The sequence below is a fragment of the Hemicordylus capensis genome, chromosome 5 (genome assembly GCF_027244095.1).
Source record: "Hemicordylus capensis ecotype Gifberg chromosome 5, rHemCap1.1.pri, whole genome shotgun sequence".
Lineage (NCBI taxonomy): Eukaryota > Metazoa > Chordata > Lepidosauria > Squamata > Cordylidae > Hemicordylus > Hemicordylus capensis.
The window spans coordinates 17,992,003-18,004,639 of record NC_069661.1 but is presented as its reverse complement, the minus strand read 5'-3'; the positions used below and the strand labels follow the sequence as shown (position 1 = coordinate 18,004,639).

At 45.0% G+C, this 12,637-nt stretch overlaps 1 protein-coding gene across 1 annotated transcript in view; it reads left to right on the top strand.

The window, feature by feature from the left end:
- Window positions 1-213: 213 nt before the first annotated feature.
- The window catches only part of RASGEF1B (RasGEF domain family member 1B), a 370,827-nt gene continuing 358,403 nt past the window's right edge, over window positions 214-12,637 (top strand). The window contains exon 1 of the mRNA XM_053258588.1: window positions 214-598. Coding sequence (XP_053114563.1) covers window positions 530-598 — 69 coding nt within the window. The 5' untranslated portion in view covers window positions 214-529. The remainder of the gene's footprint in view (window positions 599-12,637) is intronic.

Here is a 12,637-nt window from a genome sequence, read left to right as displayed (position 1 = left end):
AGTCTGACATAGAAGTCTGACATAGCTCCAGTTCTGCACTCCTGTGCTGGCTAAAATCCCCCAGTGATGCAAGAAGTGGTTTGCAGTGTGCCTTTCCCTCCACCCATCTGCTCGCGCCTCCATGTGCTGCAACGTTGTCCCTCTTGCCTCTCCCTTGCGGGGCCCCTTCCCTTTTACTGTGGCAATAGTGACATTCAGTGGGAAAGGCTGGAAGCAAGCATCAAATAGCCCAAGCCCCTGTGCTGTGCTGTGGATTTATTCTATTTCTTGCTTCGGTTTTATTAGAACCACCTCAAGCCTGCTTACTACCTGACCAGTTCAGACAGGATACTAGAAGCATTATCATCACCTCCTTTGCACAATGCTGGGGCAGAAAGAGCATGGATGAGCAAGGCTCCCTCCTAGAAGGAACGGACATGGCTTTGCTGTAAGGGAGAATTTCTCTCCTCCGCTGGGCTTCAAAGGATATTTTATCTGGCACAGTGACAACAAGATCTCTAGGCGAAACCACTTCCTCCCTGCTTTGTATATGGCAAAGTTTCTTGCAGAGCTTCTGGGCTGTACATTGCCAGACAAGGGACACCCCCCCATGTTTGAGGTAAGTGCAGGTGGGTTAGAGGGTGGGGGAGAGAGGGGACAAATCTGATGACCTCTTGTTGCAATGGTTCTTTTGCCTTTGTAAAAATGCCTCAAGGATGTTCTGGGCTGATTTGTGCCCATCCGTCGTCACAGCCCATCCACTGGGTGGGGCAAAAGGAAGACAGGGAGGGAGGGAAAATGAAAAGGATCCAGGGATCTCTCCACCTGTGGTTCTGAAAAGCACAGCAGAACTGCCTCCCACTTGACAGATTAGCATGTTAGTTGTTAGTTGACTGGAGTTTAATTGCATGCTCTTGATGTCTGCAACACTCACTGGGAAATCCATGCTTTTTCAAAAGGGGACATTCCCTGCCTGCTTCCATAGAGATTTGAATTCATCTTACTGCAGCTTGAAAGTGAGCAAAGACACTCTGGAAAGAGGTTCTCGGTTTCAAGTCTATACTTTGTGATGATTCCCCAAAGGGGGTCACAACAACTGGCATTTGAACAGGAAGACAAACAACTTATAGTAAACCTTACAATGCAATAAAGTGGGGGGGGGAATGAAGTCCAGAATCTGAACCAAGAAGGCGAGAGTGTGAAAAGTAATGTTTGCTGAACATTAGCGATGGGAATAGATTTTCATTAATGGGAAACCTGTCCTAAACCCATTAAGACTTCCGTTAACTTTGGCTCAACTCTCAGTTGTGTTTAGAAGTAAACAGTAAGTTTGAGAAGCAGGTTAGGAACACCATGGCAAGGTTTCTTCGACTAGGTGGCAGCATGCTAAAGTGTAGATTTACGAGTCCTTCAGAGCAAAAAGGAACCACTCTATTATTCTAGGTTCATGTAAGTATTAGTTATTTTTTTATGCCTGCTCTTTGACTAAAGAGACCCTCAAAGTGGTATATGACAAAAGACTTTAAAACATCAGAATAAGAAGCTTATATAATCAAAAGGCGAATTTAAAATAAAATTGACAAATAGTTAACAAACAGTCGAAGTAGCATAAAACCCTAAACAGCAGAACTATGATTAGCAACAACTCTGGAGGAAAACGTTAATCCAGTCCAAATGCCCACTGAGACAAAACACCTTTTGATGAGTGACAGTTTGCAGAGTGAGAGCCAAATGGCTTTCCTTGGTGAAAGAATGACAAAGCTTGGGCACCAGTACCGAAAAGGCTGTGTTCCCTCCAACTGTACCTCAGATAGCAATGGGACACCCTGTATGGCAACTGGTGATAATCTCAGCTGCAGACTGATTCATATGGCAGTAGGCAGTCCTTTGTGTACCTTGATCCCAAACTGCATAGGGGTGGTACATCTTAGTGGAAGAGAAACTCATATCAAAAATACTGAATGGCAGGTTGCCGAACTGTTTAATCTTATATCTGGAAGTGGGAAAGAAAGGCATTAATGCAAGATGCATCCAGTGTGGTATAGTTAACAGAGTACTGAATATGGATGGATCAAGGAAACCTGGGTTTGGATCCTTGCTCTGTCATGAAGCAAACTGGGCAACCTTGGGCCATCAGTTTTTCTCAGCCTAACTTATCAAGCAGAATTATTTTGAGAGTGTTGTGTTGAGGGGCTATAGGCCAGTGGTAGCACACATGCTTTCTATGTGGCTCATGGTGCTTAGTCCCACACATCTCTAGGAAGTGCTGGTAAAAACTCTCCTCTGAAACTCTGGAGAAATGCTTCCAGTGTTTGTAGACAATATTAACCTGGTCTGACTCGGTATAAGACAGCTTCAATTGTCCATATAAGAATCAGAAGAGACAGTCCTCATGTCTGCTGCCCTAAGCTCTTTTAAGAACGGTGGGATAGAAAATATGAATTTGTATGGTGCTTGCTAGCTGTTCAGGGTTAACTGGCAGGAACCTTAACCGTTCCTGCCATCCAACAATGCAAGCAATGCAGTGAGCAATAAGGTGCAGAGGTGGGTTTATTCCAAAAGTCATGATTAAGCCCAACACACTTTGAGCTCTTTATCAAAAGAAATTTGAATTCAGAGAGAATCTTACAGCTCATCCTAAAGATGTTTACTTGGAGGTGTAATGGGGCTGACTGCCTGCTAAGCATGCTCAGAACAGAAGCCTTAAGAAGTTTCTGGGGGTTGTTCTAGGGTGCAAACAGTTCCTACAGGCTTTATTGTATCCTACACGAACTGATCTGAAACACACCCCAAAACTGTATAGAAAGAGAAGATCAGTAATGATGGGTGTTGTGTGTTAGGAAGCTGCCATATACTGAGTCAGACCATTGGTCTATCTAGCTCAGGCTTGTCTTCACAGACTGACAGTGGCTTCTCCAAGGTTGCAGGAAGGAATCTCTCTCAGCCCTATCTTGGAGAAGCAAGGGAGGGAACTTGGAACTTTCTGCTCTTCCCAGAGTGGCTCCATCCCCTGAGGGGAATATCTTACAGTGCTCACACTTCTAGTCTCCCATTCAAATGCAACCAGGGTGGACCCTGCTTAGCTAAGGGGACAAGTCATGCTTGCTACCACAAGACCAGCTCTCCTCTCCTCTCCTGTTCAAATGAAGCTGGTTTGCCATCACTGACCTGAAAGTTGTCAAGAGTGCCTCCCTGAAAAGAGGTGTCCCCAGGGATTTTCCCTCCACATCTTAAGCAGACCAGTGCCACACCACTCTCACTTCCCCTCATGATGATCTTGCCAGTCCTTATGGTAGACCAGTTGAGATGGGGTTCCTTATGGCCCTATGTAGTCCCTACATGTCAAGTGCATTGAATCAACATTGGCACTTGAAAAGCATCCTATGGGTTCAGGCAGCCCGCTTTCTATGAAGTATCCTAACAGATTGTTCCCAAACACCTGTCTGTCCACTGCCCCCTAATATTGATTACAGAGCCCTTGCATCAAGAAAATATTTTACTGGACTGACCCTACAAAATGACTGTTGTGCATCCTCAAAGGCCAGCTGTGTGGTTGGGGTGGGGCGCATGATGGGGGTGGACTCCGCACAGAGCTGGGCAGTGGCAGGGAGCAGCAGTGGTGAGACATATTATGAATTTCAAAGCTATAACCTGCTTCCTCACTGCCCCAGCCAGCATCAGTTGCCAAGTATGACTTTAGTGTCACCCACCCACATTAAGTTAGAATTATATTCTGTATGGTACAGAATATCATTTTAACAGAATGTGGAGGACGTTTTACTTCACCTAGGGCACCAAAAATCCTAGGACAGACCTTGCTTTTAGATGATGGACTCTAGTCTACTGTGGTGTGTTCTACCATGCCAGTCACAATCCTTTAATCTCAGGTCTGTGAAAGCTGAAGTGCACTGCTGGGAGGGAACAGCACTCTCCATGGGCTCAAGGGAATGCTTGATTCTGCCATTGTACCACATGTTCTTGGCCCCAAGTCCATGTTCTGGGACAAAGCCTTGGTGAGTAGTGAGCCCTGGATTCAGAAGGGAGGATGAATATGCAATCAACAAATAGCATGCTCACACCTGGGTGATTATTTCTTTTTCAGCAGCTCCCTGTGGTAAACTGCTGCTTATTCTTAATCTGCCATTTGGTGGGTGGGGGGTTTTAGTGAAAGAAGTGCTGAAAAGGAAATAGAATTTAAAGATTGTCGGTCTATAAACCAATCTTCTTCACCAGGTATATGTGTTGGAGAACAGTTTATTAAAATTATTCCTTGGTTTAAAAATGTATCACCAGTGCCTTTTGGCACCCTGTGCTAAGCATACTTCTAATCTATGCATACTTCTAAGCTGCTGCTGCTGCTGATGAGTCTTTCAAAACACTACCACAGCCAATCAGCTCCCAAGCCCTGCTAAAAATTAGCTGGCTCCTCTGGCAGCTTCTGCGTCCTACAGCACAAAGACTTCAGCATCATCAAGTGAGCATCGGGAAGCAATTGCTACTTGGTGAAGAACAGAAAGCAAATTAGTGAGGGTTTCTAATTTCATTTGATATTTTCTTCATTTGGAATTGCTTTTGTGTTAGATGAAAGAGGCCTTTAGTCTCTCCACGTGTGAATATGATGCTTCAAATGTGTCTTTGAAGTTACCAGACCTTGCGGTTTGCACTTTGTGGGGTTGCAAGTACTGAGAGACGTAGAAGCTGTGATTGGGAAGTCAGAGAAGAAGACAGAAGAAGGTTTTTGTAACTACCAAGAGATGATGCCTTCAGTTCTGAGAAAGAGGGAGTTGTTGCTGACATTATGAACTAAGTCTCTGAACCTACCCAGTGAAGACACAAAACAGCTTATTTCTCCAGCTTCCTTTCAATATTTCTTCATTTGTCAGTGAAGGCCAAGTTGCATAACTAACATGTTAAAGAAACCCGCAGAACTTGGGGAGACTCTTCTAGTTCAATCACTTCTGAATCTTAAATTGAAAATCTGCTGGTCATTCTGAAATTCCACTCGCACTTTTGACAAATCCACATACAAGTCACATTTACATGAACGACAACTATGTGTTCTGTAATGCTGACAACGTTTCAATCTTCTATCCTGCCCCCCTCCTCGTACAATATTTAAGACCACTTGGTGCACAGAATTCTAACCCCTTTGCACAGGGACATAGCTAGGGGAGGGGGGGCCCATATTCGACCCTCTTTCCGGCGGCCCCTCAGAGTGAGGGAGATAATGCAGAAAACAGGGAGATGTGGAGCTGGGGGGGGGGCCCTCAGGAGCTAGGGGGCCTGGGTTCTTTGAACCCATCCACTCAATTATAGCTACACCCCTGCCTTTGCAGCAAACCACTTCCATTCTTGTAAAAAAAGGCTTGCATGAAATCACTGAAGCTATTCTGACGATCACCAGAAAGTGGGCTAAGGGAGCCTAGCCTGCGTTCTGGTGATTGTCGGAACCACCGGGCTCATGAGGAGCCCGGTGGTTCCAAGGCGGCTAGCCTCTTTTCAAGCCTAAGTCCCCCTCCCCTTAAATGAGGTTAACAGAGCGAGTGCTCTGTTAACCTCATTTTTCTGTGTGCCACTGCGGCGCATGGCGACACACAAGAAGACCCCCAACCAGGAGGCTACAAGCAGCCTCCCTGGCTCGGGGGTCCTCCCAGAATGCCCTGCGCACTTGGGTGGGGCATCCTGGGACTTCTGGAGGCCAAGTGGCCCCTGATCCCCGCAGCCCCCCCCCGGCTCCGTGACGGAGCCGATAGTCATGTGGGCAGCCGATCCGGCCTCCTAGGGATCCGCGGGTGATTGTGTAAAGTGCCTAATGATGTGAAGCACCTCACTGTCTATGTGGCATCAAGTGAGACTGTGAGTGCAATGAGCACACTCAAAAGCACACATTCATCTGGCCTAGGGTAAATACTTGTGTGTGTTTTTAAATAAAAAAACAACAATTCTGAAAATTAATCCTGTATCAGGATTACAATCTGGCTGGTACATTCTGTTTGTGCCAACTGTTGTGACTTTCCTTATTCCACGTTTGCTCCAAGTGCAGACTGTATTTTCTTCAAGCGAAATAGAAACACCTCTTTGATGTTAAGCGAGCAAAGGATTTATGGAATAATAGTGAGTAAGCCAAATGCATGAGATATTGTACAGTATCTCTCTTCAGTTAATTTCATGGATTCTGCTAGTACGCTCTGCCAGAATTTCATGATGATTAACTTCTAAATATCAGTTCCTTTCTTGTGTTGAGTTCCTTGATGGTTCTTAAAAGCACCTAAGATGTGTGAATCTTTCAGTCTGTGGGTTCAACACATAGACTAAGCTTAGAGACAGCAGGCTGTCCGTGCAGTTTAAAGCCCCACTGAGGACACAATAGGAGGGGCCCATAGCTTAGAGGTTGAACTCATGCTTTGCCCTTGCCTGTAAAAAATCTATGAAACAAGTCTGCACATCTCCACTTAAAAGGATCTTGGGTAGCTGGGCTGGAAACATTTCTGTCTGAGTCCATGGAGAGTTGCGACCAGTCAGAATAGGGAGGTAATTCACACAATCCAACATGTGTTCTGCTCAGGTTTGGGATCTGTGTGTGCTCCCAGTTTTTGGTTGTGTGGAAGCAATGTAAGAGGAAAACCTGGGTAGAAGTGATTGTGTAGATGCAAGGTAGGAGGAAAAGCTACCCAGGTTTTCCTCCTACCTTGCTTCCTAGAGTTGCCATGCCCCCCAGAATTTTGGATTTCACCTGGATTTTAAACATCTCACCCAGATTGCTTAGCCCACCCAGATTTCAGATTTCATTTTTTAAAAAAAGCTAAGCTCTAGCCCTTGTAGAAGTGGAGTTATGGAGCAAAACATGCAGTCACTATTCTGCTCAAAAATTATTTCAAGCCAATTTATATAATATGCAAATTAGGCACCCAAATTTGGAAAGCCAGAAGATGGCAACCCTATTGCTTCCACACAACTGAAAATTGGGACCACATAAAGCTCCCAAACCTTGGTAGAGCACAGTTTTTGATTGTGTGAATGACCTTGGTATGGAACTAGATGGACCAATTAGGTAATTTCATGTGATTTGAAGACCATGTCATTAAGTGATTAGTGGTTCCCACTGTCTGGATGGTTTGCAGTTCTGAATGAAGCAAAGCCCTTGACCCTACCCAGCATGGTAGCAAATTTCCTGTCCCCTACAGTTGCGATTTGGCCTCCTTTTGACTAATGGGAACGTAGGAATAGGAAGGTCCAGAGCAAGATGAGGTGGTCATCTCAAGGGGAGGGCAGCAAGATGCCCTCCTGGGCTACTGCTATTGGAACAGCTCTTTGCTACTGATCTCTCCCTTGCAAGTTTTGGAAGGAGCACCTCTCCTCACACCCCCTGCAAGGTTTGCAAGAGGCATGAGCTGCTGGAAACCTTTCCTCTTCCCTGCCCCCAAACCACTTTCAGAGCTTGCAAGGGTTGGTTTTGAAAAGAGTCTGGGGACAAGGTAGCATTTGGTGCCACCACTGAGGAGGCTTCAAGTTATTAAGGAGGCAAGGACTCCATCTGAGTGGTAAAAACGGATGTCTGAATAGGCTTTTTTCCACACCAATGCTGAACTCTTTAGTTATGGCACAAATGCACTAGAATGCCTTCCCTAGAGAGGCCCTTATGGCCTCAGTACTATCCTGCACCTGGTGCAGAGCTGATTTTTTAAAAGAAGGCCTTTGGGGGACTTATTGGTCCTATTCTTATTTTGCTTTAATTAATTAATTTATTTAAAATATTTCTATACCGTCCAAAACCTGCATCTCTGGGCAGTTTATAACTAAAATAATTTAAAACATTAAATCAATTAACAATTATTTGCAATTTAAAAATATTTGCATTATTTGCAACTTAGTATTTACAGCTACTATAGAGTAGCTGTATAGTATCTCTTTTCAGTTGGCTGCTGTGAGCTCCCTAGAAAGTGGAAGAACAGCCAGATGGACATGTTTAAGAAGAAAATTAATGCAGCTAATAATCTGCAAAACAGATAACATTTATTTTTTTTAAAGGGCCAATGGGGTGCCTGCTCATTTAACAACTCCAGTTCCATGTTGGAAGAGCCTTACCAGTTGAATTTCTGCCTTCAATTAAGATGCTTTGATGAAGCATTGGGTGGGGAGATGTTAAACCTCTAAGCCCAAGCAAAATAGTGGACTCTGATGAATAGGCTTGGGCTTTATAGGTATACAAAATATAGAGCTTTCAGTAGTGAATAAAGAGAAGGGAGAATGCTGCATGTGTGTAGCAGTTTTAATTTATTGACAACCACTTGGTTTTCTTTCCTTAATCTCACACTGAAGGTCTCTGAGGAAAACTGACTAATTAAAACTACGCATAACATTACATACAACCCAGTTTGCCATGAATAAAGTTCAGTACCAATCGCATGAGCTTTAATGAAGGATTCATTAATCCTACTGTAAATAGAACCTGTCACTTGAAATAGCCAGATATGAATAATATAAATGATCCTATTTCCAGGGAAATCCGTTGCAAAGTTGGCATGGATTTTGGTCAGGAAAAGCTTCATGGAATACAAAATAGCTGAGTGTATAGGATTCCGGGGAGGGGCTATTGTAATGTGTGAGGGCTAAGCTACATGTTATGCTGATCATCTGCATTTTATTTCTGTGAAATGCAGCCAGAGTGTGATGGCGTGTGCTAATATTAGTGAAGAAATAACTTAAGAACATAAGAACAGCCCTGCTGGATCAGGCCCAAGGCCCATCTAGTCCAGCATCCTGTTTTACACAGTGGCCCTCCAGATGCTGCTGGAAGCCTACAGGCAGGGCATGCCTTCTCTCCTACTGTAACTCCCCTGCAACTGGTACTCAGAGGCGTCCTGCCTTTGAGGCTGGAGGTGGCCTACAGCCCTCTAACTAGTAGCCACTGATAGACCTCTCCTCCATGAAGTTATCCAAACCGTTCTTAAAGCCATCCAGGTTGTTGGTTGTCACCAGATCTCATGGCAGAGAATTCCACAAGTTGATGCGTTGTGTGAAAAAGTACTTCCGTTTGATGGTCCTAGATTTCCTGGCAATCAATTTCATGGGATGACCCCTGGTTCTAGTGTTATGGGAGAGGGAGAAGAATTTCTGTCCACTTTCTACACACCTTGCATGATTTTATAGACCTCTATCATGTCTCCCCTCAGTCGTCTTTTTTCTAAACTAAAAAGCCCCAAGGTGTTGTAGCCTTGCCTCATAAGGAAGGTGCTCTAGGCCCCTGATTATCTTGGTTGCCCTCTTCTGCACCTTTTCCAGTTCTACAATGTCTTTCTTTAGATGTGGTGACCAGAATTGTACACAGTACTCCAGGTGTGGCCACACCATAGTTTTGTATAAGGACATTATAATATTATGAGTTTTATTTTTAATCCCCTTCCTAATGATCCCTAGCATAGAATTGGTCTTTTTCACAGCTGCCACACATTGAGCCGACAATTTCAACGAGCTGTCCACCATGACCCCAATATCTCTCTCCTGGTCAGTCACTGATCTCAGATCCCATAAGTGTATATGTGAATCTGAGTTTTTTTGTCCCAATGTGCATCACTTTACACTTGACAACATTGAACCACATTTACCATGGTCAGTATCCTCTGCCGTGAAGACGGATGCAAAGAACTCATTTAGCTTCTCTGCAACCTCGATTTCCTCCTCAATAATCCTTTTCACTCCCTCATTGTCTAATGGTCCAACTGCCTCCCTGGCAGGTTTCCTGCTTCTGATGTATTTAAAGAAGTTTTTGTTAATCCCCTTAATGCTTTTAGCTAAATGTTCCTCAAACTCTCTTTTCACCTCCCTTATTGTTACCTTGCATTTCTTTTGCAAGAGTTTGTGTTCCTTTCTGTTTTCTTCATTTGGGCAAACTTTCCAATTTTAGAAGGAAGTCTTCTTCCCCTTTATAGCTTCCTTGACTAACCCATTAGCCATGCTGGCATCCTCCCAGTCTTGGTGGTACCTTTTCTCCTTTTTGATATACATTCTAACTGGGCTTCTAGGATTGTGGCTTTAAGTAAACTCCATGCATTCTGGAGCAAAGTGATTCTACTGATTTTCCCTTTAAGTTTTCCCCTAACATGGGGTTTGGGGGATTTTAACCCTTTACTCGCATACTGTTTTCCAATCTAAATTGCCTCCTTCAAGCTGCTGTTTGCTCTGCGGGGTGGGTGGAATACACAGGGAGCCGGGTCTCACGATCAGTGAGACTCAGTTTGGGAGGGTAAGGAGGGAAAGTGGGCTTAGCTCACTCTTCCCGCAGATGAGCAGATCGGCCGCCCACACAACTGCCAGCTCCGTGATGGAGCCGGCGGGGGCTGGGAGGCTCAGGGGCTGTGTGGTCCCCGGAAGCTCCAGTATGCCCTGCGCGAGCACGCAGGGCTTACTGGAGAAATCCCCGGAGCCGGGAGGCAGCTTTTCACCTCCCCTCTGGGGGTCTACTTGTGGGTAGCCACAGCGCGGAGCCGTGCCATGGCTACTCACAGTTTAAAAAACCAAGTTTGCAAAGTGTTCGCTCCACAAACCCGGTTTAAGGGGAGGGGTTGTTTGGCGGGTTAACTGCGGGGAGGCAACTGGGCTCACCTGTGAGCCCGGTAGCTCCCATGATCAGCCGAAATCGGATTAGGCTCCCCAAGCCCGATTTCAGCTGATCGTGGGAATAGCCGCAGGAACTATTATCATGCCACTATTCCACCCCCCCTGCCCCCAGAGCAAATAACAGTGTGTGGCAGGAATGATTAGTCTGGCAAAGTAACATGTTAGAATCAGGCTACAGGAATAATCATCACTGAATTTAGGAATTAGTTCTTTGTCAGGTTAGGTTGATTAATGAATATCGTCTGTCTTTCTTCTGTAGTATTGCCTGTCCCACTTGCATGAGTCATCTGGGGAAGTTTGCTTTGCAAACACCTTGCTGTTCACCTGCTCTCTGGTTGTGGCATTTCAGGATATGGATTTTATAGGCTGCATTCTTACAATCCTGGTGATCCTGGTTAAAGAGCCCCGTGGAGCTGGTTGCGAGAACACAGATTTCCTAGGCAATCCTGGTCAAATCTATGCTTTTCAGCATAGAGGATTGTTTCGCTTATTGCTTGCCCTTCCTTTGAGAAACTCAGGGTGGCTTCTGAGGAACTTCTAGGGCAGCTGCTCTTACTTCTTGGCATTGCTGTAGCTGACATCTGCTCATATTTAACAGGACATCAGTACCATGTCCCTTTGGAACATTTGGTGCCAGAGATGGCCCTTCAGTCTCATGATTCTTTGATTTGTATATGGAAAATGTAATTTGGTAACCTAGTCCTCTTGGGAAGTTAAACTTGCATCTGAATTATTTCAGCAATGCCAGGTTTGCAGGGAGAGAGCGATTGATTGATTTATTGATTGATTGATTGATTGTTACATTTCTATACCACCTGCAGATGCCCTGCTTTCTTATTAAGCATAGACTTTTGCACTGAAATTCAGAACCTTTTATTCCTTGTGGACCCATACCACCACCACTACCTCAGGCCTAATACTGCCTTGGAAAGGAGGCTTATGGGGGAGGGAAATTATCATTGTTTGCTGATATTCTTAATATGAAGCTTAGCACTGAATCCCCGGGAAGACTAAGCATTTATTTCCTTGTACAGGTTGGGGCAGATGAGCATTTAAATGACATGCAGCAGGAATGGATCCTGCAGGGGATTGCTGAAATGGCAGGTAGGAAAAGGAGGAAGAATCGTAGTTCAATGGCAAAACCCATGGCCTGTATGTAGATGTCCCTAAATTCAGTCTCTGGAATATCTGCTTGAAGGATCTTCCGTAACAACCCTAGTTGTGGCTCAAAATTGTGTCATTAGAGAAAACAAATGTGGTCTTAATTTCATTTCCACTCTGCTTGTTCTCGAAGGAGCTCAGAGCTGCCTCTCAGGCAGGATTCCCTCCAAGAAGCTTACAGGGCCAGGCTTAATTGGCTTCAGACCATTCTCTGATGGAATTAATCATTATTAACTTGCCTTTTTCTTTTAAGCTTAATTAGACAACATTCTCCAAAGCACTTCCTTTTTATCGGAATATAAGAGTATAAGAAAAGCTCTGCTGGACCAGGGCCAAGGCCCATCTAGTCCAGCACCCCGTTTCACACAGTGGCCACCAGATGCCTCTGGGAAGCCCACAGGCAAGAGGCGAGGCCATGCTCTCTCTCCTACTGCTACTCCCCTGCAACTGGTATTGAGAGGCATCTTGCCTCTGAGGCTGGAGGTGGCCTATAGGCACCAGACTAGTAGCCATTGATAGACCTGTCCTCCATGAATTTGTCAGAACTCCTCTTAAAGACGCCCAGGCTGTTGTCAGTCTTGTGACAGAGAATTCTGGAAGAAAAAGTAAATTTCTTTTAGTCTAAAAATTGTCTCTTGAGAGATTTCAAAGCTACTTTGATAATTTCTTAGTACGGGAGAAAGATAGGGGCTGCATTCGCATGTAACGTGGAACCGCAGGTGCAATGGACCAGCAGTTCTGCTCCCCACTCCCCTGTCTGAATTCAGACATAACAGAGAGCAGGGTGCCTGCAGTCAGCAAGACTTCAGAGAGGAGGGGGAACTGGCTGTGTAGGCTTCCTTCTTCCATGAAGGACAGCCAGCACAGCCGATCAGGGCCT